Raw genomic sequence first — 24,112 nt, forward strand, 5'->3', positions numbered from 1 at the left:
CATAAGGGTGTCGTTCAGAAGAGTGCACATGAATAAACAGGAGAAAAGGCTTGGGCATTCTTCTCGGCTCACCTGCTGCCTCCTGGGTCACCAAGATCCATAATCTGCATATGTGATTCCCTATCAAATATCAACTAGTGAAAGTGCTCACTTCCTGTGTAATCTTTTTTCCACAGGAGGCAATATTTCCTATGTGAACTCTACTTCTTAAGTAGCAGAACCAGATACCAGGTGTTTCATATACTGACCAGTGCCTGGTGGCCCTTTCTTTTATCTTTGAGACAGAACATCTTCTGTATTGCTTTATTCATCAAGAGTGCAGAGAACAGGGACAAAACTCAGGCCTGGAGTGGGTAGGTTCATAGAAACATTCAGAAACAAATTACACAGGAGGGAATCTTGGCCTATATTAAATGTATTATTCACACTCCATGTATCTTAGAAGGTTTGATTTACACTAGCAATAACATCTTTGTCTGTTTTGTCTTTAGAGAGGAAATATTGAATGGAGTCTACTCTTGGAATAAATATGTCGGCTAGTACCATGGGCCATCTCATACATGGCTGCGCTCCCTGGCACATTGTAATTCACACTGAGTGTCCATTAGTAATCTTTGGCAGGCATTACGACTGGGTCACAATTTCACCAAACATAATATCAGCTTTCTCTCAAAGAGAGGGATGCGGCATGGGCCAATGAATTCTTTGTGTTCTTCCCCTCCAGAGTGGAGAGTCTCCGCTCAGCCCATCTGTGGTGTCTCACAGTGACAGTGCTTCATCCACGCAGTCACTGTCTCATGGAGGGGTGCCAGAGCTGCTGGTGGGACTGTCCTACAATGCCACAACAGGGCGATTATCTGTGGAAATGATCAAAGGCAGCCATTTCCGCAACCTCGCTGCTAACCGGGCTCCTGGTGAGTATGTGTCTGCTGCTCTAGCTCTGGGATCTCCAGAAGCATGGAAAAGGTCCTGCCTATTCATCTCAGTTCTTCATTTTTTGTGGTAAAACATAAACTTGGTATGGCTTGGGCATGTTTTCATGAAGCAATAGCTCTAGCTTTTTATAAGGTGTCTATTTAATTTGAAGAAGGCTTCTAAAGAATCTAAATCTACATCAACATGCTTTAGGATGATCTGTATGTTTAAACTATTTAAGGAAAAAAGACTGTCATCGTTTCAGAAATACAACATGTATAGGGATTGAAATCTGCCAATATTTTACAGGCCCTCATCAGTAAAGAGGCCGAACTCTGACTTTGGAGGGAGGCAGAGCTGGGACTGAATTCCAGCTCAGCTCAGTTATTCCTCACCCAATCTGTTCTGATCTTATACAAGCAATCTCTTCTCTGAACCATATTTGACCTACCTGGAAACAATATTAGCCAATATCTTCCTGATGGGAGTGTTGAGAGATTTAAATAGCTACATTTGCATGAAGGGCTTAGCATAGTGCCTAACATACACACTGAGCACACAGAAATGTTAGTAATTGTGTAACAGTGAAGAAAATAGATCTGGAGCAATGCCAGACCATCTCCTCAGGAAAATGACTGCTTCTGAGGTCATCATTAGAAAGAAATTCTCAGGACAACTCATTCCCCACACCCATGGCTAAAGGGCAAGGCTCAGAAAGAGTTAAGCAACTGCTGCTACCAGTTCCTCAATGGCCCTTCAGCCTAAGAAGTTGGACACTGAACAGAGAAATAATACTGTTAACAAAATCATGTCATATTTTTAATGATCTTAGTTACCTACAAAAGGAAGCTTCTGCTTTTGGGACCTACATGCTAGTACCATGGTACTACCTACGGCTAGTACCATGGGCCATCTCATACATGGCTGCGCTCCCTGGCACATTGTAATTCACACTGAGTGTCCATTAGTAATCTTTGGCAGGCATTGCCAAAGCAATATAAGAATAAGAGAAGCAATATTTTGTATCTGAAATGCTAGCTGCAAGAGAGTCAGAAACATGCTGTCGAATTATTTCCAGCCTTTCCTGAATAAGAAGGTAAACGTGAAGGTGGGGAAGTAGAGAAGAAAGAATCTGCTTACCAGGGGAACCCGAATCCTACTAAAAGGATGGAGAAATCAATACAAATGCAGACAGTCAATGATCTCTGCCTTCACATAGAGATGCCAGATGAGGGTCAGCCCAACAACTGAATCTGAGAATCTGAGACTTTGATTCCACCCCCACCAGTCACTGTGCTGCAGTCTACCAAGCATCTGTTATATGTGGCTATCTTGCTAGCTAAACTTTTAAACAGAACTAAGGCATGGCCTCAGTTAGTAAAGCATTTGCTTTACAAGTATGAACCCCTGAGACCAAACCTCGTAACCCATGTGAAATGGTGGTACACTTGTAACCTCAGCACTGGGATTGAGGATCCAGGAGGATCCCATCACTTTGCTGAACAGCCAGTATAGCTGAATTGGTGAGTTCCAGGCCAATGAGAGACCTTGTCTAAAAATGAGGTAGATGATGTTTCTGAGGATGGTAACCCCACCCTCTACATTAATGTACACACACATACAAGTGCACTTGAGCACATACAAATAAGCTTATGCACCTTAACACACATGCATTAATAAAACCGTGTTAAAGCCAGCAGAGAAAGCCCCAGAACTCTGGGTAATAAATTAGACCAGAAGGTGCATAATCCACACTCAATGTCACCATTCAGGCAGGTGAGAGCTCTTTAGAATGTACAATAGGCACTGATTATTAATTGCACAGCTAGAGGCTCTTTGATAGATCCAGAGATCCAGCTTTTCCTTCCACAGCAGCCTAATACTTGTTAAGATCCTGATTTAAGACTCCTCCCCCAGAGTGTCTGCCAATGTCCTGTCCTCTGTTGTTGAAATCTGATAATATCTGAACAATGTTTGGGGCACATGATGGAGATGTGAAAAGTGATAATGCTGTGGGACACAGATATGCCCCATTTGAGTCCAAGTTAGGAAGCTCACATTGTGTGCTGGATACTGCAGGGGAAATGTACAGCATGGGCATTGAGTGAGAAACAATCGTCTAGAAGTTAATATGCCACACTGTAAATTCATGTTCGACTTACCAGCTGTGAATTACTAAGCCATCCCGAATCTGTTTCTTCATCTGCAAATAATATGTCTTGTAGGTAGGGATAATACATATAGAGCTGTGATATTGAAAGTTTTTAATGGGGTTATTTGATTTTCTGGAGTTCACCTTCTTGAGTTCTTTATATATATATATTGGATATTAGTCCCCTATCTGATTTAGGATAGGTAAAGATCCTTTCCCAATCTGTTGGTGGCCTTTTTGTCTTTTTGACGTTGTCTTTTGCCTTACAGAAGCTTTGTAGTTTCATGAGGTCCCATTTGTCAATTCTCGATCTTATAGCGCAAGCCATTGCTGTTCTATTCAGGATTTTTTCCCCTGTGCCAATATCTTCGAGGCTTTTCCCCCACTTTCTCCTCTATAAGTTTCAGTGTCTCTGGTTTTATGTGGAGCTCCTTGATCCACTTAGATTTGACCTTAGTACAAGGAGATAGGAACGGATCAATTCACATTCTTCTACATGATAACCACCAGTTGTGCCAGCACCATTTGTTGAAAATGCTGTCTTTTTTTCCACTGGATGGTTTTAGCTCCCTTGTTGAAGATCAAGTGAGCATAGGTGTGTGGATTCATTTCTGGGTCTTCAATTCTATTCCATTGGTCTACTTGTCTGTCACTATACCAGTACCATGCACTTTTTATCACAATTGCTCTGTAGTAAAGCTTTAGGTCAGGCGTGGTGATTCCACCAGAGGTTCTTTTATCCTTGAGAAGAGTTTTTACTATCCTAGGTTTTTTGTTATTCCAGATGAATTTGCAGATTGCTCTTTCTAATTCATTGAAGAATTGAGTTGGAAATTTGATGGGGATTGCATTGAATCTGTAGATTGCTTTTGGCAAGATAGCCATTTTTACAATGTTGATCCTGCCAATCCATGAGCATGGGAGATCTTTCCATCTTCTGAGATCTTTAATTTCTTTCTTCAGAGACTTGAAGTTCTTATCATACAGATCTTTCACTTCCTTAGTTAGAGTCATGCCAAGGTATTTTATATTATTTGTGACTATTGAGAAGGGTGTTGTTTCCCTAATTTCTTTCTCAGCCTGTTTATTCTTTGTGTAGAAAAAGGCCATTGACTTGTTTGAGTTAATTTTATATCCAGCTACTTCATCAAGGCTGTTTATCAGGTTTAGGAGTTCTCTGGTGGAATTTTTAGGGTCACTTATATATACTATCATATCATCTGCAAAAAGTGATAATTTGACTTCTTCTTTTCCAATTTGTATCCCCTTGATCTCCTTTTGTTGTCGAATTGCTCTGGCTAGGACTTCAAGTACAATGTTGAATAGGTAGGGAGAAAGTGGGCAGCCTTGTCTAGTCCCTGATTTTAGTGGGATTGCTTCAAGCTTCTCACCATTTACTTTGATGTTGGCTACTGGTTTGCTGTAGATTGCTTTTATCATATTTAGGTATGGGCCTTGAATTCCTGATCTTTCCAAGACTTTTATCATGAATGGGTGTTGGATTTTGTCAAATGCTTTCTCCGCATCTAAGGAGATGATCATGTGGTTTTTGTCTTTGAGTTTGTTTATATAATGGATTACGTTGATGGATTTCAGGATATTAAACCATCCCTGCATCCCTGGAATAAAACCTACTTGGTCAGAATGGATGATTGTTTTAATGTGTTCTTGGATTCGTTTAGCGAGAATTTTATTGAGTATTTTTTCATTGATATTCATAAGGGAAATTGGTCTGAAGTTCTCTATCTTTGTTGAATCTTTCTGTAGTTTAGGTATCAGAGTAATTGTGGCTTCATAGAATGAGTTGTGTAGAGTACCTTCTACTTCTATTTTGTGGAATAGTTTGTGCAGAACTGGAATTAGATCTTCTTTGAAGATCTGATAGAACTCTGCACTAAACCCATATGGTCCTGAGCTCTTTTTGGTTGGAAGACTATTAATGACTGCTTCTATTTCTTTAGGGGATATGGGACTGTTTAGATCGTTGACTTGATCCTGGTTTAACTTTGGTACCTGGTATCTGTCTAGAAATTTGTCCATTTCGTCCAGGTTTTCCAGTTTTGTTGAGTATAGCCTTTTGTAGAAGGATCTGATGGTGTTTTGGATTTCTTCAGGATCTGTTGTTATGTCTCCCTTTTCATTTCTGATTTTGTTAATTAGGATGCTGTCCCTGTGCCCTCTAGTGAGTCTGGCTAAGGGTTTATCTATCTTGTTGATTTTCTCAAAGAACCAGCTCCTCTTTTGGTTGATTCTTTGTATAGTTCTTGTTTCCACTTGGTTGATTTCTTCCCTGAGTTTGATTATTTCCTGCCGTCTAGTCCTCTTGGGTGAATTTTCTTTCTTTTTTTTCCTAGGGCTTTTAGATGTGTTGTCAGGCTGCTAGTGTGTGCTCTCTCCAGTTTCTTTTTGGAGGCACTCAGAGCTATGAGTTTCCCTCTTAGAAATGCTTTCATTGTGTCCCATAGGTTCTGGTATGTTGTGGCTTCATTTTCATTAAACTCTAAAAAGTCTTTAATTTCTTTCTTTATTCCTTCCTTGGCCAAGGTATCATTGAGAAGAGTGTTATTCATTTTCCGTGTGAATGTTATATCACTGTATCTTTATATTTTAAAAAAAATGTGCAATGCTTTTTGTGAGACTCTTAATTAAAACTGAAACCAAGCAATGGAAACAAACGGTTTTTTTTGGTCTATGTGAAATGCTGGTAGTTGAGGAAAAGCCAATTAGGAAGGGGTGGAAAGGTAGAAAGCTCCTTTGTGTAACTCTGCAAAGGGATCTCCTGGAACTTCCAAGGGCCGGAGAGACTGAAAGCGTTAGCTCTGAACTATGGCATGAACGCTACATTGACAGCTATCAGACAAGCACAGGATCTAGTTTTGGTGTTATTAGGTAACTGAGCAGAGTTGGAACACGTGGAGGATAAGGATGGGAGCCAGTTGGTGAATGAGCTGTTGGTGAGAACAGGGTAGGAAAGATGCTGGGTGTACTGCTGGAGAAGACAGCCAGCGATTCCTAGACTGTGTTAGCGGACCCCCGAGGGACTACCTACTAGGGGAGCGGCATGTCTGAGAAGTGAACAGGAGCAAGGGTTACAAAGTACTGCCCTTGAGGCTCTTAGCTTAGGTGACTTCACCGATTCTGTCAGCAGGGCACATCAGCCCTGCCTTGCAGGTGATTGTGATTGTGGCACTGTGGTGCCTAGGCAAGTATGAAGGAGAGGAAACCTTTGGGGACTTTTCTTCTCTGGAATATTGCTAAGGTTTTACAGCTTGCCCGAAAAGAGAGAAAGAGTGAGATTTAAAAGGGAGTCTCTCTTGCCTTATGATGTATCATAAAACAAAAGAACTTTGAACTTGACAGTTTAACCCAATCAGAAAAATTTCTGTGGTGTCTTACAATTTTCTCCCTAAGAAAAATAAGCAATTTAGAAAAAGATAAGCCCGGCAGTGGTGGCAGAGCTCCAGAGGCAGAGGCAGGTGGATCTCTGTGAGTTTGAAGCCAACCTGGTCTATTGACATCCAAGAATAGCCATCACAGTGATATAGGCTGAAGCAGCCACTTTGGCCTCCTGGAAGTCCCTTATCTAATATGGCATGCTCTAACATTTTGGTAGTTCCTTTCTTAGCTTCAACCCTAAGCCCCACATCCCCAAAATTGATAAATGTGTACAATAATTTCACTTTTCGTAGATACTGTAATTGTGGCTAAAGTGGTATAGGCTGGTCTACAATTGTTCTAGCGGCAAAGGAGAGTCCAGGTTCACAGTTGAGAGCAGGGGAGACATGGGACCTGGCATATTGCAGCTCTCTGCAATACCCATGTGCTTTACAAATGTTTAAGTAAGTCATCAGTACCAATCGGAAACATTTGATTGTCCCTTAAATTTGGTTTCCTGGAAAAGCAACTCACTTGAGCTTAGCAGTTCCCCTATGCTGTTAACCTAGGCCTGTCACCCAGTTATTGCTTAGCCTCCACATTTGATTGATCCTCTCTGAATTTTATTTCCTTCTTTGTGAAATAAGATTGACAAAAGACTTCCACAGACACACAAGCATTGACATCTTTTGAAGAAGTCAGCCATTCTGTTGCAATGTCTCTTTCTCCATCTCTACTTTGCTTCATTGATAGTGTGTTTCTGCACTGTGTATATATGTGTATATAGACACATATAATGGTGCTTGTCAAAAGCTATCATTAAGATGTCCCCTCCAGTTAAAACCAGCAAGTTCCCCAGCTTCTCAGCATGCTCATGATTAGTCACACGTGATAATTACCACCTAAATGATAATGCTTAACAGCAGCAGTGTGTTAACCTTGTTAGGCAGTCACAATAGCAGAGGAGAGGAAAGAAAAACAGAAAAGCAAACCAGAGCTGCTTCTTGTTTGCTGTGAGGAGTAAGTAAAAGCTGATGGTATACAAATGGAGCACAGGAGAAGAAGGAGTCAACAAACATGGACAGGCATGGGAACATGGGCCTTCTTTTAGAACCATTCCAGTTAAACAGTGTTTTAGTAGCCACTGTGTACTTACAATAATGGTCATTCATTCATTCATTCAGTTATTCATCTGTTCACTTATTATCTATCTGTGTATGTATGTATGTATGTATGTATCTCTCTCTCTCTCTCTCTCTCTCTCTCTCTCTCTCTCTCGTTTTGGTTTTTCAAGACAGAATTTCTATGTGTAGCACTGGCAGTCCTGGAACTCACTCTGTAGATCAGGCTGGCCTCAGAGATTCATCTGCTTCAGTCCCAAGTTCTGGGACTGAAGGTTTCCGTACCACTACCCAGTTTAATGGTCAGTTCTTATGAAGATTGAGATATGGCACTAATGTACCATGTCATGCATATGAGTAATTTTTCTTTTTCTAGAAAATCCACTTAGTTATCACAATAATCAAAGTCAGAAACTATTAAAAGTGACTTGGAGATGGATTAAGCTGGCAGAATGTTTGCCCAGCATGCACAGGAGTCCTGAGTTCAGTCCTCTGGATAGCATCAATCAGGAATGGTGGAATGCACACTTGGGTGGAGGATGACAGATGATGCTCTGTCATACACATGGCAGGTTCAGACCAGCTGCAGATACATGAGCTTCATCTAAAGAAAAAAATCTTAAAAACAGTAGGAAAAAAAGACAGTATGGCTTGTCCATTATACCTGAATGAAGACATTTTAAACCCCTGGTGACTGATCAAAGGATGAGGGTACACTAACTAGAGCGATGCACTTCTCAATCACAGAGCCAATACTAAAGCTTCAAAGGTAACTAACTACTCAACATGTCAGCTTGTTCTTTTAACAGAGGAAGAAATGAATATTTGTCTTGAAAGTTGAAAGGGTTTAATCATTGAAAGAATAGTAAAGTAATATATGTTGGGAAGAAAGAAAGAGAAATTAGAAGGATGGAATGGATTCAGGAAGGAACTGACAAATCTGTAAATGAGTGTAAGCCTGCTAGATGGTGTTGGGAGCAGTAGTAAACATGACCAGTGTTTGAACTCAGACAAAGAGTGGAAGTCTAAGCCTGTGCAGATGCAACATCAAGCATTGGAAAGAGAGCTAGAAATCAAACAATTCTAAGATCTTCATTTGCTTAAGAGATAGTCATATATGCTCAATTTTTTGACAAAGATGTTAAGACTATATATATATAGCTATGTATATATGTATATGCATATACATATACATATTCATTTATTGGGACTGGGAAAACTGAATGCATTCAAAAGAATGAAGTTGAATCTATATCTCACATCCTAGGCAAAAGTCAACTTGCAAAGGGTCAAAGAACTCAGCATAAGACCTAAAATGTGAAAATCTTTGAGGAAAACAGCAAAATCACCAGGGTGGTGGGCTTGGCAATGGTTTCTTATGTTTGACACTAAAGGCACAGGCAGCAAAATAAACACAGACGAATGTGAAGCAAAAAGCAACAGCAGGGGCTGGCAAGATGGCTCAGTGGACAGATGCTTGCAGGGCAAATATGGGGACCTGAGTTTCGACCCTCAGAACCCATGTAAATTGAGATGTGGAAGCATGGGTATCTAATCCCAATGTTCCTAAGGTGATTCTTAATAAAACAAGGTAGAAGGTGGGGACAAACACTGAACACTGCCCTATGACTGCCACACAGTCACGTGTATGAACATGTACACACACATATACACACAATCACCTATGTACACACGAAAATTAAATAAAATATAGCAGTAGAATAATGAAGTAACCAAAAATATGGGAAATAATAATTATGCATTTGAAAAATTATTAGTATCTAATATGCATAAAATGTCTAAAACTCCATAGCAAAAAGTATGATTTTGAAATGGGTACAGAACTTGAGTACTCATCTTTCCAAAGAAGATATACCAATGGCCATCAGGAGTATGAAAATACAGTCAACATCATCAGTCACAGGAAAATGCAATATAGACTAGAGTATGGTATTACTTAATTCCTGCTAGGATAGCTGTAATCAAGAATTCCCAAGTTATAAGAGTCAGACTGTGGAAAAGTTGAGCCCTTCTGCATTGTAGATTGATTAGATGGAGTGGAAGACAGTAAGCTAACTCTTAAAAATATATTGAATTATTGTCAGATTGAGCCAGTCCTCTTGTGAACATACACAAAAGAGCTGACAACAAAAACTTGAGATATTTTACCACCATGCTCACACTGATGTTATTCACAATTCTTAAATATGGAAGCAAAAATTTATCTACCGGTGGATTCAAAGATAAATGGAACATGACAATACATAAAGTAGAACATGTTTAGCCAAGACAAACTCTACTTAAACCTCGAGGACATTGCACTTCTTAAATAAACTATGCAAAACTTATTGAATGATTTTGTTGACATGAGATACTTAGAGTAGTAAGAATTGTAGAGTCATGCAGTAGGGTTAATGGACATTGCCAAGACTGATGGAGAGAAGGGTATGAGTTAGTGTTGAATGTACTTAGAATGCAAGGCTTTGAGAGGCAGAAGAGTTCCAGAGAAAGGTGGTGGTGATGGTCTCATGACCCTTTATTTTTATTTATTTATTTTTATTTTAGATTTATTTTAATTGCATATTCATTGTAAGTATAACAGGCTTCATAAAGACACTTTGATATAAGTATGCTATGTACCTTGGTAAACTGAGCCCACAGTCTTCTCCCATTCACCCTTCTTTTTTTACTTTTTATTTTTTCATTTATTTTATTTTTTATTTTTAACATATATAAGAAATAAATGTGATGAACCAAATACATGGACAAACTCATGGCCAATATCATCCTAAATGAATAAAACCATTAATAAGCCCCATTAAAATCAGGAATGGGAGAGGCCTGCCCACTGTCCCTACTGCTCATCCATAATGTGATTGAAGCATTAGCTGGAGCAATAAGGCAAGAGAAGGGATACAAATGGGAAAATATTAAGTCAAATTATTTTTAATTGAAGATTATATTGTCTTATATCCAATGTTCCCAAAATTTGACTAAAAAAATTGAAGAAATTATCAATAATTTCAGCAAAGTGTTATGATACATAATTGATTTAGAAAATTTACCAGTTTTAATATATCTGAGTAAAAAGCATGCTGAGAAAGAGATCATGGACATGCTCCTCTTCCCAGTTTATCAAATAAAATAAAATATTTAGGATATATATAACAGAAGAGGTAAAAAAAAAAACCCACCCTCTACAATGAAAACTTTAAATGTGTGAAGAAAGAGATTAAGAAACATACTCGAATTTGAAGATCTCCCAAGAGTATTGCTTGTTAGAATTAACATTGTAAAAAAAGACCTTCCTACCAAAAAAATTTACTGATTGAATGAAATCACAATCAACATCCTGATCTTATTCTTCACATAAATAGAAAGAAAATCCTCAATTTGATATGGAACAACAAAAGACCCAGAATGGCCAATTATTCCTAGATAAGTGTTTGTTTCTAGGCATTCCGCTCATTTTAAGTGATAAGTGCATCTGTCTATGGCCCCAACTTTTATGCATCTGTTTCTATTGAGTCAATTTTGTTTGATATTAGAATGGCTACTCCAGCTTGTTTCTTGAGATCATTTGCTTGGAAAATTGTTTTCCAGCTGTTTACTCTGAGGTTATATCTGTCTTTGTTACTAAGGTGTGTTTCCTACATGCAGCAAAATGTTGGGTACTGATTACATATCCAGTCTGTTAATCTATGTCTTTTTATTGGAGAATTGAGTCCATTGATGTTAAGAGATATTAAGGGAAAGTGATTGTTACTTCCTGTTATTTTTGTTGTTAGAGGTGAAATTATGTTTGTGTGACTATCTTCTTTTGGGTTTGTTGAAAGATTACTTTCTTGCTTTTTCTAGGGTGTAGTTTCCATCCTTGTGTTGGTGGTTTCCATCTATTATCCTTTGTAGGGCTAGATTTGTGGAAAGATATTGTGTAAATTCAGTTTTGTCATGGAATATCTTGCTTTCTCTATCTATAGTAATTGAGAGTTTTGCTGGGTATAGTAGTCTGGGCTGGCATTTGTGTTCTCTTAGGGTCTGTATGACATCTGACCAGAATCTTCTAGCTTTCATAGTCTCTGGTGATAAGTCTGGTATAATTCTGAAAGGTCTACCTGTTTACTTGTATTCTTTTGTATCTCTTTAAGGGAGTTATTTATGTCCTTCTTAAAGTCCTCTATCATCATCATGAGAAGTGGTTTTTAGATTCGAGTCTTGCTTTTCCAGTGTGATGTTGTACCCAGGACTTGCTATGTTGGGAGAATTGGGTTCTGATGATGCCAAGCAACCTTAATTTCTGTTGCTTATGTTCTTATGCTTGCCTTCTGCCATCTGAATACCTCTAGTGCTACCTGTCCTTGCTATATCTGACTGGAGCCTGTCCTGTCTGTGATCCTGGTTATGTCAGAACTCATCAGAGTCCAGCTGCCTCTGGGATCCTGTGATTCTGGGATCCTGTGATCCTGAGATCCTGGGTGTGTCAGAGCTCCTGGGAGTAAAGCTGCCTCTGGGTCCCTGAGATTCTGGTGTGACCAAACCCCTGGGATCCTGAGATCCTGGGTATGTTAGAGTGCCTGAGAATGGATCTTCCTCTGGGTGTTGTGGGACTGGCTGCAGAGTTCGGGCCCAAGGTTTGCTCAGGGCTCCAGCCTAGACTGGAAGGAACAGTGCCACTGGTTGGGCAGGGTTACTGCGTCCTTGGATCCCACTGTTCCCAGATACTCCCGGTGGTGTTGGGACCGATGTGTCCTCCTCACCTCTGATCCTATCATCCTAGGTGTGTTAGAGAGCTTGGGAATGGAGCTTCCTCTGGGTGTTGTGGGACTGGTTGCCCCATTTCCCCTTTTTACTAGACCTTGCCAACTTCTACATTCAAGATATACACATACAGATGTTTTCCTGTTTGCAGAAAATTCAAGATCCATAAATGAAAAAAGGAGATATTTGTCTTTCTGAGTCTGGCTTGTTTTGCCTAATAGGATGATTTCCAGTTGCATCCATTTTTTTCTTTCCACAAACAGCATAATTTCATTCTTTATGGTGGTATAAAATCCATTATTTATAGATAACTTGTTTCCTTAGTTCTGCTCTTGTGAGCAGATTTGCAGTAAATGTGGTATGCAAGTGTTTCTGTGGCTAACTGAATCCAACCCCTTCAGCCATATGCCTGGGTTGTATGGATAGACTATTTGTAGTGTCCATACTGATTCCCATAATGGCTGTTCCAGTTTGCGTCCTGCCAGCAGTACATAGAGGTTCTGCTCTCTCCCCCGCCACGCCTCGCAGTCTCTCTAGCATCTATTGTCTGTTTTCTCAATGACAGCCAATCTGAATGAGGTGACATGCGGTCTCAATATAGTTTTAATTTCCATTTTCCTGATGGCTAAATATGTTGAACATTTTTAATGTGCCTATCTGTCATTTGTACTTCATCTTTTGAGCACTGCCTGCTCATTCCATTAGCTCACTTATTGATTGGGTTGTTTGGTTTCTCACTATTTCATTGAGTTCTTTGGGTATTTTAGTTACTCCTCTGTCAGATGTGTAGCTAGTAATGATTTTCTTCCTTTCTGAAGTCTGCCTCTTCGTCTGGCTGTTGCCTTTGCTGTACAAAAGCGATGTGATTTTATGGAATCTCATTTGTCAGCTCTTGGCTTCCTTTCCTGGGCTATTAAAGTCCTTTTTATGAAAGTCTCTACCTGAAACTGTATCTTGCCATGTGTTCCCCAAGCATGTGCAGAGTCTTACATTAAGGTCTTTGATCTATTTCGAATTGATTTTTGTACAAAGTGAAAGATAAGGATCTAGCTTCATTCTTCTGCAGATGGAGATTTCCAGCTTTTCCAGTACTATTTGTCAGAAATACCCGAGTTTTATACAATATGTGTTTGGCATCTTTGTCAGCAGTCCTGTGGCTGTGGCTGTGACTGCATGGGTTTACAGCAGGGCCCTCTATTCCACACTGGCTCTGCATGCCCCGAAGTTGTTCTTACTATGATTCCTAAAGCATAACGATATTGGTATGGTGAGAATTATTCTTTGTCCTCAGAATTGTTTTTTTTAAATCTCCTAAATACTGATAAAATATGTTACAAAGATATCAGAGGGTATTATAAAGCTGGATTAACAGGTCATACAAGAATTGGCTGTTTAAACTGATGTCATGTTTTAAAAGACAATAATCAACATGGAGACCTTTGGAAGCCAACGCATGTAGAATCAGGAACTACATGGAGATCTTCTCGGCCTTCTGACAAATTTTCCTTTTATAAACCTAAAAATATTCTCTAAAATGGTATTAAAGTTTTGAAATTTAGGAAAATGGGAAAGTAGAACTATTAATTTTAGATAACAAATCATGGTGCATGATAAACCCCTCTATATCAAATTGTGAGAATATATAAAATTCAGTTAACTGGATATAAAATAGATGAATAATTTTACAGGTCTAGAAAATATAAAGTAAGTAGCACAAACCAAAATAGTGGAGATAAATAAAACATCAGCTGTCACAATAAATACACAAGGATAAAATTAGCACATAAAAGGATATAAGCTTGTATTCCTATGTGCCTCTATATGCCATCCATCTGCATTCTCCATCCCCACTATCTTCTCATCTAGCTTCATGATACAGAAGGTGAGGAAATTAACTCATTCATGAGAAAGCAGGACTGATTACACCAGATGCAAACAGATTTTTTTTTACAGTTTTGGAAAAATATGATTATATCAATAGATTTTAACATAAGCATTTGATGAAATGCAGAATTTATTAATGAATAAAATAACCCACAAGATGTATAAGATATGCTACTATAGATTAACCTATGATGCTTTAATGGATGAACCTTACAGTCTCAGCACCTTAACATGCTAAGTGTCTTTCCCCCACAGTCTAAATGGGGGTCAGATGATTTCCCTTTAAGCTCTGACTAAGGATCATAGACTTTTTTTTAATTTAATGAGGCAGAAGTACATATTTCTCTTGGGCATGGGGGAGAGACAGTGCAAGAGATTGTATTTGAATGGGAATGGGTGGCTATGGATATGACTGAAGAGGACAGTGCTGCTCATATGCCACTGTTAAGAACGTAGTCACTTGGCTTTACAGAAACTTTGCAATTTTATGAGTTTCCATTTGTCAATTCTTGATCTTGATCTTGAGCATAAGCCATTGGTGTTCTGTTCAGGAATTTTCCCCCTGTGCCCCTGTGCTCCAGGCTCTTCCTCACTTTCTCCTCTATAAGTTTCAGTGTATCTGGTTTTATGTGGAGGTCCTTGATCCACTTGGACTTGAGCTTTGTACAAGGAGATAAGAATGGGTTGATTTGCATTTTTCTACATCCTGACCAACAGTTGAACCATCACCATTTGTTAAAAATGATGTCTTTTTTCCACTGGATGGTGTTAGCTCCTTTGTCAAATATCAAGTGACCATATGTATGTGGGTTCATTACTGGGTCATCAATTCTGTTCCATTGATCTTCCTGCCTGTCTCTGTACCAATACCATGTGTTTTTATCACCATTGCTCTGTAATACAGCTTGAGGTCAGGAATGGTGATTCCCCCAGAAGTTCTAGTTTTTGCTATCCTAGGTTTTTTGTTTTTCCAAATGAATTTGCAAATTGCTCTTTCTAACTCTAGAAAGAATTTATTTGGAATTTTGATGGGGATTGCATTGAGTTTGTAGATTGCTTTCAGCAAGATGGTGATTTTTACTAGATTAATCCTGCCAATCCATGAGCGTGAGAGATCTTTCCATCTTCTGAGATCTTCTTCAATTTCTTTCTTCAGAGGCTTGAAGTTCTTGTCATACAGATCTTTCACTTGCTTGGTTAGAGTCATACCAAGGTATGTAATATTATTTCAGACTATTGTGAAGGGTGTTGTTTCCCTAATTTCTTTCTCAGCCTGTTTATCCTTTGAGTAGAGGAAGGCTACTGATTTGTTTGAGTTAATTTTATATCCAGCCACTTTGCTTAAGTTGTTTATCAGCTTTAGGCGTTCTCTGGTGGAATTTTTGGGGTCACTTAAGTATACTATCATATCATCTGCAAATAGTGATATTTTAACTTCTTCCTTTCCAATTTGCATCCCTTTGACCTCCTTTTGTTGTCTAATTGCTCTAGCTAGAACTTCAAGTACTATATTGAATAGATAGGGAGAGAGTGGGCAGCCTTGTCTAGTCCCTGATTTAGTGGGATTGCTTCAAGTTTCTCTCCATTTAGTTTGATGATGGCTACTGGTTTGTTGTATATTGCTTTTACTATGCTTAGGTATGGGTCTTGAATTCCTGATCTTTCTAAGACTTTTAAAATGAAGGGATGCTGAATTTTGTCAAATGCTTTTTCAGCATCTAATGAAATGATCCTGTGGTTTTTTTCTTTGAATTTGTTTCTGTAGTGGATTATCTTGATGGATTTCTATATATTGAAGCAACCGTGCATCCCTGGGATGAAGCCTAATTGGTGGTGGTGAATGATCAGTATGATGTGTTCTTGGATTCCGTTGTCAAGAATTTTATTGAGTATTTTGCATCAATGTTCATAAGGGAGATTGGTCTGAAGTTCTCTTTCTGTGTTTGATTTTTGTGTGGTTTATGTATAAGTGTAATTGTGACTTCATAGAACAAATTGGGTAGTGTTCCCTCTGTTTCTATTTTGTGGACTAGTTTGAAGAGTATTGGTATTAGATCTTCTTTTAAAATCTGATAGAATTGTCCACTAAACCCATCTGGTCCTGGGCTTTTGTTAGTTGGGAAACTATTAATGACTGCTTCTATTTCTTTAGAGGTTATGGGAAAATATAATCATTTGTAGTTGACACAGGAGAGTCTTGTCCATTGTGTTCAGAATTCCTGATAAACAGTTTATATTTGTTCACAGAACAGTCCCAGGATATCTATGTTTCAGGTGCCTAAAAACAATTTTCCTGATAGTTATCTTCTAGCCTTCCAGTGCCTTATCTTAATAATAAGCATCCTTTGATATACTATACCTAGATAATTCTCTGTTTTCTAGACAAAAATCTGACTGACACAGTAACCCACAATCTTAATTGGAATGCTGCCTTCATAAAAAGCAAGCATTAGAATTAGCTTAGAAGTCAGGGCCAATTCATAAAGAAGGTAGGATCAGAAGACAGAAAAATGGAGTGTGGTAATACATGTCCCAAGAGGGTAAAACTGCCAATATTGTATCTTAGGAGGGGAGACACATGCCCACCCAACATGTGGCTGGCTCTAGGGAAAGAGATCCTAAAAACTCCAGAATTTAGAAGTGTGTGCTTTGGTGTGCTTGGCTTAATTTAGGGAATAAGAGGAAAAAGAACAGATTCATGTAAGAACTGACTAATGTATAACTGACCCATGTTACAAGAAATAGAAAGAAAGTATAAAAATTCACACCTTTCAGTATTTGAAAATCAAGTTGCTTTACAACTCTAAACAGAAAAATGTAAATTTTTAAAGTATTTATGAAACAAGGGTCTATTAAAGGTTGGCAGGTGAATACTGATATATGGTGAATATCAAATTAAGACTGTAGCCAGACTATGAGGAGTTCTAACACAACCAGGATCACAGGAAGGGCAAGCTCCAGTCAGATATAGTGAGGAGAGGTAGCACTAGAGATATTCAGAAGGGAGTTGAGGCAGGCATTAGAACATAAGCAACAGAAATCAAGGTTACTTGACATCATCAGAACCCAATTCTCCCAACATAGCAAGTCCTGAATACATCATCACACTGGAAAAGCAAGACTCAAATCTAAAATCACTACTCATGATGATGATAGAGGACTTTAAAATGGACATAAATAACTCCCTTAAAGAGATACAAGAGAACACAGATAAACAGGTAGAAGTTCTTAAAGAGGAAACACAAAAATCCCTTAAAGAATTACAGGAAAACACAACCAAACAGGCGAAGGAAATGAACAAAGCCATCCAAGAGCTAAAAATGGAATCAGAAACAATAAAGAAATCATAAAGGGAGACAACCCTGGAGTTAGAAAACATAGGAAAGAGATCAGGAGTCATAGATGCAAGGATCACCAACAGAATGCAAGAGATAGAAGAGAGAACCTTGGGTGCAGCAGAGACCGTAGAAAACATTGACACAACAATCAGAGAAAAAGCAAAAGGCAAAAAGCTCCTAACCCAAAACATCCAGGAAATCCAGAACACAATGAGACTCCTGTGTCAACTACAAATGATTATATTTTCCATTTTCTTCTACTCGGTGACCTTTTGTGGGTAGCATTCACTACTGGAATCTAACTGGGATTTAACTGGCAAGAAATTTAGGGGAATTTAGTTTTAGGACTTTAAGTGTCTTTGGTACAGGAGAAATCTTAGAAAGATATGCACCTAGTAATATGCAGTCCAGAGAGAACTTTCTTGACAGTAACATTCCAGGCAGCTTAATAGCATAAGACACAGCAACAAAATAGGTAAAACTTGAAAGGAAGAAATGAAACTAACATTATATATAGAAAATCTGACTGTCTGCATTAAATCACAAGGATATCTACAGATTTGTACTCATTTAGAATTGTGTTCAAGTACATCAGTAAAAATTAACAAATTAAGTTTTTAGAGTATTAGTATTCTAACAGAAATACATCATGTAAGATAGCAGGGAATAGCTTCAGTCATGGCAAGTGGGAAGATTGTGAAAGGAATGGTAAAACATTTTGGAAAAAAAATAAATAACAGAAGGAAACTAAGTGGATAAGTTGATAGATATACTATGTTCATTGACAAAGAATTCTATATGTTGGAAACATCAGCTTTTCCTATATTAGTTTATATTTACAGTATAGTTCTAGTACAAATTCCAAGTTTTTAAAATTCTTACATTATATTTTAATTGTGTGTGTGTGTATGTGAGTGTGTGTGTGTAGGCTCATGTATAGAGTACAACTTGAGGGAATTTTTTCCCTCCTTCACCATGTGGGTTTTGGGAAATTAAAGTCATAATGTCAGGATTGGTAGCAAGCACCTGCATCTACTGAGCCATCTCTTTGTCCTCTAACCATACATATATTTTTTTATGTTGACAGGATGATTTTGAAATTCATGTGCAATTAAATAATTAAAATAAGCTAAAACTTAAAGTAACTAAAAAGTCACATTTTAAAGATGAATAGGGATAATTCTATATAAAGCATAAAAGCACATTTTAAACATGACATAGAGATTACCCAAATCAGCAAGACATATTTTAAGATGATAATAAATATTATCAAGCATGATCTCTGAAGACTGACAAGACATGACCATGGGTTATATATTGGATAATATACTGAATACTCTTTCTCATATAGAAAAAATAGTTAGCTCCTTATCTCCTACCAAAATATTAATTTTAGCCAGATTAAATATCAAAGGAAAAAATTAGAACTTACAGAGGAAACTAGAAGAGAGTATAGACTTTGGGTAGGATGTTTTAGTGGTAAAACTAAATAAATGATGAAGAATTCACTAAGAAGAAAGACTAATAAACTTCAAAATAAATTTTAAAATACTATGAAAGTCACTTTAAATACAGCAAGAAGGGAAGCCACTGACAGGGAGAAAATATTGTCAGTAAATACAAGTAGCAAAAAGATTTCATATCTAGAATTTATAAAAACACAAACATCCACTCAGATCTCTGGGAGAGACTGTTGACAGTAGAGTACACAGAAAAACAGTTACTAATGCCTTTGTGTTTCTTGGCTGTTACAAACAAATGTCCTTTATAAAAATGGTAAACAAGCTGGCATTCATTAATACATCAGAACAGTACATATAGAAAACAAATGTATTTGTCTGTCTGTCTCACACATATAGAGATACTATTTAAAAATTTAATGTTGAGTGAAAAAGTATTGAGGCATATGATCTTCGCTAGGTGCTAGTTATCACTCACTATGTTATATGCTAATTATATTTATGTTCCCCAACTATATGAGCCATCTCTCCAAAGTATGTTCTATTATAACACATATTCAAAGTGTAGCATATGGAAATGCGAGGTCAGGAGAGCACTTGGCTAAGCTACTGCTCTCCACTGAAATTGTTTGCCATGATAACCATTTACAAGTTTTCCTTTAAAGGTGTTTGTGTGCTTTTGGTTGACAACATGTTTCTGCAATATGATAAAATACTGATATATTTTCATCATTAAACTGCTGCATGGCTGCTAAAAAGGAAAAAAAAACAAAACAAGATTTAGGAAGATATACACCAGAATGATAAATATATTATTGTACAAAAACACCTTAAATATGTTTTTGATTTCTTTTGTTTACATGTGGTAAAGATCTATAAACATCCATGGAAGTGATAAACTATAACTTTAGAGCATGAACGTGCCAAAGAGGGAGGCTTAAGAATTGTCAATATGTAGCAGAGGATGGCATAGTCAGCCATCAATGGGAGGAGAGGCCCTTGGTCTTGCGAAGATCATATGCCTCAATACAGGGGGATGCCAGGGCCAGGAAGCAGGAGTGGATGGGTTGAGAACAGGGCAGGGAGAGGGTATAGGGAACTTTCGGGATAGCATTTGAAATGTAAATGAAGAAAATATCTAATATAAAAATGAAATGAAGAAAAAGCCTTAAAAAAACAAAAACCAAACTAAAACGAAAACAAAACAAAACAACAACAACAACAAAAACCAGAAAACAGTAACTTAAAAAAAAAAAAAAAAGAATTGTCAATATGGCTACTTAGTTGGTTTTGAGACTGTATAACTATATAGCTTAGTAAGCCTAGACTATGTGAGCCCAGGTAGTTTCAATCTCATAACAAACCTTCTGTCTTGGCCTCTCATGTGCTGGAATTACAGAAGTGAACTGTTACACCCAAGTTCTTATTTACTTTTTTTTATTAGATATTTTCTTTATTTGCATTTCAAATGCTATCCCAAAAGTTCCCTATACAATCCCCCCGCCCTGCTCCCCTACCCACCCACTCGCACTTCTTGGCCCTGGCGTTCCCCTGTACTGGGGCATATAAAGTTTGCAAGACCAAGGGGCCTCTCTTCCCAATGATGGCCAACTAGGCCATCTTCTAATACATATGCAGCTAGAGATATGAGCTCTGGGGGTACTGGTTAGTTCATATTGTTGTTCCACCTATAGGGTTGCAAACCCCTTCAGCTCCTTGGGTGCTTTATCTAGCTTCTCCATTGGGGGCCTTGTGTTCCATCTTATAGATGACTGTGAGCATCCACTTCTGTATTTGCCAGGCACTGGCAAAGCCTCATATGAGACAGCGATATCAGGGTCCCTTCAGCAAAATCTTGCTGGCATATGCAATAGTGTCTGGGTTTGGTGGCTGATTATGGGATGGATACCCAGGTGGGGTAGTCTCTGGATAGCCCATTCTTTCATCTTAGCTCCAAACTTTGTCTCTGTAACTCTTTTCATGGGTATTTTGGTCCATATTCTAAGGAAGAATGAAGTATCTACACGTTGGTCTTCCCTCTTCTTAATTTTTCTTGTGTTTTGCAAATTGTATCTTGGGTATTCTAAGTTTCTGGGCTAATATCCAATTATTAGTGAGTGCATATCAAGTGACTTCTTTTGTGATTGGGTTACCTCACTCAGGATGATATCATCCAGATACATCCATTTGCACAAGAATTTCAAAAATTCATTGTTTTTAATAGCTGAGTAGTACTCCATTGTGTAAATGTACCACATTTTCTGTATCCATTCTTCTGTTGAGGGACATCTGGGTCCTTTCCACTTCTGGCTATTATAAGTAAGGCTGCTATGAACATAGTGGAGCATGTGTCCTTATTACCAGTTGGAACATCTTCTGGGTATATGCCCAGGAGAGGTATTGCTGGTTCTTCCAGAGTGGTTGTACAAGTCTGCAATTCCACCAGCAATGGAGGAGTGTTCCTCTTTCTCCACATCCTCACAAGCATCTGCTGTCACCTGAATTTTTGATCTTAGTCATCCTGATTGGTGTGAGGTGGAATCTCAAGATTGTTTTGATTTGCATTTCCCTGATGATTAAGGATGTTGAACATTGTTTCAGGTGATTTTCAGCCATTCAGTATTACTCAGTTGAGAATTCTTTGTTTAGCTCTGTACCCCATTTTTAATGGGGTTATTTGAATTTCTGGAGTCCAGCTACTTGAGCTCTTTGTATATATTAGATATTAGTCCCCTATCAGATTTAGGATTGGTAAAAATCCCTTCCCAATCTGTTGGTGGCCTTTTTGTCTTATTGACAGTGTCTTTTGCCTTACAGAGGCTTTGCAATTTTATGAGGTCCCATTTGTCAATTCTTGATCTTATAGCACAAGCCATTGCTTTTCTGTTTAGGAATTTTCCCCCTGTGCCATATCTTTGAGGCTTTTCTCCACTTTCTCCTCTATTAATTTCAGTGTCTCTCGTTTTATGTGGAGGTCTTTGATCCACTTAGACTTGAACTTTGTACAAGGAGATAAGAATGGATCAATTTACATTCTTCTACATGATAACGCCAGTTGTGCCAGCACAATTATTTGAAAATGCTGTCTTTTTTCCACTGGATGGTTTTAGCTTCCTTGTCAAAGATCAAGTGACCATAGGTGTGTGGATTCATTTCTGGGTCTTCAATTCTATTCCATTGATCTACCTGTCTTTCACTGTACCAGTACTATGCAGTATTTATCACAATTGCTCTGTAGTACAGCTTTAGGTCAGGCATGGTGATTCCACCAGAGGTTCTTTTATTGTTGAGAATAGTTGTGGCTATCCTAGTTTCTTTGTATTCCAGATGAATTTGCAAATTGCCCTTTCTAACTCAGTGAAGAATTGAGTTGGAATTTTGATGGGGATTGCGTTGAATTGCTTTCGGCAGGATAGCCATTTTGACTATATTAATTCTGCCAATCCGTGACCATGGGAGATCTTTCCATCCTCGGAGATCCTCTTTAATTTCTTTCTTCAGAGACTTGAAGTTCTTATCATACAGATATTTCATTTGCTTAGTTAGAGTCACACCAAGGTGTTTTATATTATTTGTGACTATTTTGAAGGGTGTTGTTTCCCTAATTTTTTTCTCCGTCTATTTATCCTTTGTGTAGAGAAAGGCCATTGATTTGTTTGAGTTAATTTTATATTCAGCTGTTGCACGGAAGCTGTTTATCAGGTTTAGGAGTTCTCTGGTGGAATTTTCGGGGTCACAAAGATATACTATCATATCATCTGCAAATAGTGATATTTGACTTTTTCCTTTCCAATTTGTATCCCCTTGATCTCCTTTTGTTGTCAAATTGCTCTGGCTAGGACTTCAAGTACTATATTGAATAGGTAGGGAGAAAGTGGGCAGCCTTATCTAGTTCCTGATTTTAGTGGGATTGCTTTGAGTTTCTCTCCATGTTGTTTGATGTTGGCTACTGGTTTGCTGTATGTTGCTTTTATTATGTTTAAGTATGGGCCTTGAATTCCTGATCTTTCCAAGACTTTATCATGAATGGGTGTTGGATTTTGTCGAATGCTTTCTCAGCATCTAAGGAGATGATCATGTGGTTTTTGTCTTTGAGTTTGTTCATATAGTGGATTATGTTGATGGATTTCTGTATATTAAACCATCCCTGCATCCCTGGGATGAAGCCTACTTGGTCATGATGGATGATTGTTTTGATAAGTTCTTGTATTCAGTTAGCGAGAATTTTATTGAGTAATTTTGCATCAATACTCATAAGGGAAATTGGTCTGAAGTTCTCTTTCTTTGTTGGATCTTTGTGTGGTTCAGGTATCAGAGTAATTGTGGCTTTATAGAGTGAATTGGGTAGAGTACCTTCTGTTTCTATTTTTGTGGAATAGTTTGAGGAGAGTTGGAATTAGGTCTTCTTTAAAGGTCTGATAGAATTCTGCACTAAACCCATCTGGTCCTGGGCTTTTTTGGTTGGGAGACTATTGATGACTGCTTCTATTTCTTTGGGGGAAATGGGATTGTTTAGATTGTTAATATGATCCTGATTTAACTTTGGTACCTGGTATCTGTCAAGGAAATTGTTCATTTCATCCAGGTTTTCTAGTTTTGTTTGTCCATTTCATCCAGGTTTTCTAGTTTTGTTGAGTATAGCCTTTTGTAGTAGGATCTGATGATGTTTTGGATTTCCTCAGGTTCTGTTGTTATGTCTCCTTTTTCATTTCTGATTTTGTTAATTAGGATACTTTCCCTGTGCCCTCTAGTTAGTCTGGCTAAAGGTTTATCTATCTTGTTGATTTTCTCAAAGAACCAGCTCCTGGTTTTGTTGATTCTCTGAATAGTTCTTTTTGTTTCCACTTGGTTGATTTTAGCCCTGAGTTTGATTATTTCCTGCCATCTACTCCTCTTGGGTGAATTTGCTTCCTTTAGTTCTAGAGCTTCTAGGTGTGCTGTCAGGCTGCTAGAGTATGCTCTCTCTAGTTTCTTTTTGGAGGCACTCAGGGCTATGAGTTTTCCTCTTAGGACTACCTTCATTGTGTCCCATATGTTTGGGTATGTTGTGGCCACATTTTCATTAAACTCTAAAAAGTTTTTAATTTCTTTCTTTATTTCATCCTTGAC

The 24,112-nt window shown here is 38.1% G+C and overlaps 1 protein-coding gene across 5 annotated transcripts in view; it reads left to right on the forward strand.

Moving 5' to 3' along the window:
• Window positions 1-24,112, forward strand: part of Syt16 (synaptotagmin 16) — a 284,749-nt gene that overhangs the window by 254,719 nt on the left and 5,918 nt on the right. For all 5 annotated transcript variants that reach the window (XM_021179479.3, XM_029484288.2, XM_085830462.1 and 2 more), the window contains one exon: window positions 725-914. In XM_021179479.3, the coding sequence (XP_021035138.1) occupies window positions 725-914 (190 nt within the window). The remainder of the gene's footprint in view (window positions 1-724; window positions 915-24,112) is intronic.

The sequence above is a fragment of the Mus caroli genome, unplaced genomic scaffold (assembly GCF_978045245.1).
Source record: "Mus caroli unplaced genomic scaffold, Mus_caroli_1 scaffold_14, whole genome shotgun sequence".
NCBI lineage: Eukaryota > Metazoa > Chordata > Mammalia > Rodentia > Muridae > Mus > Mus caroli.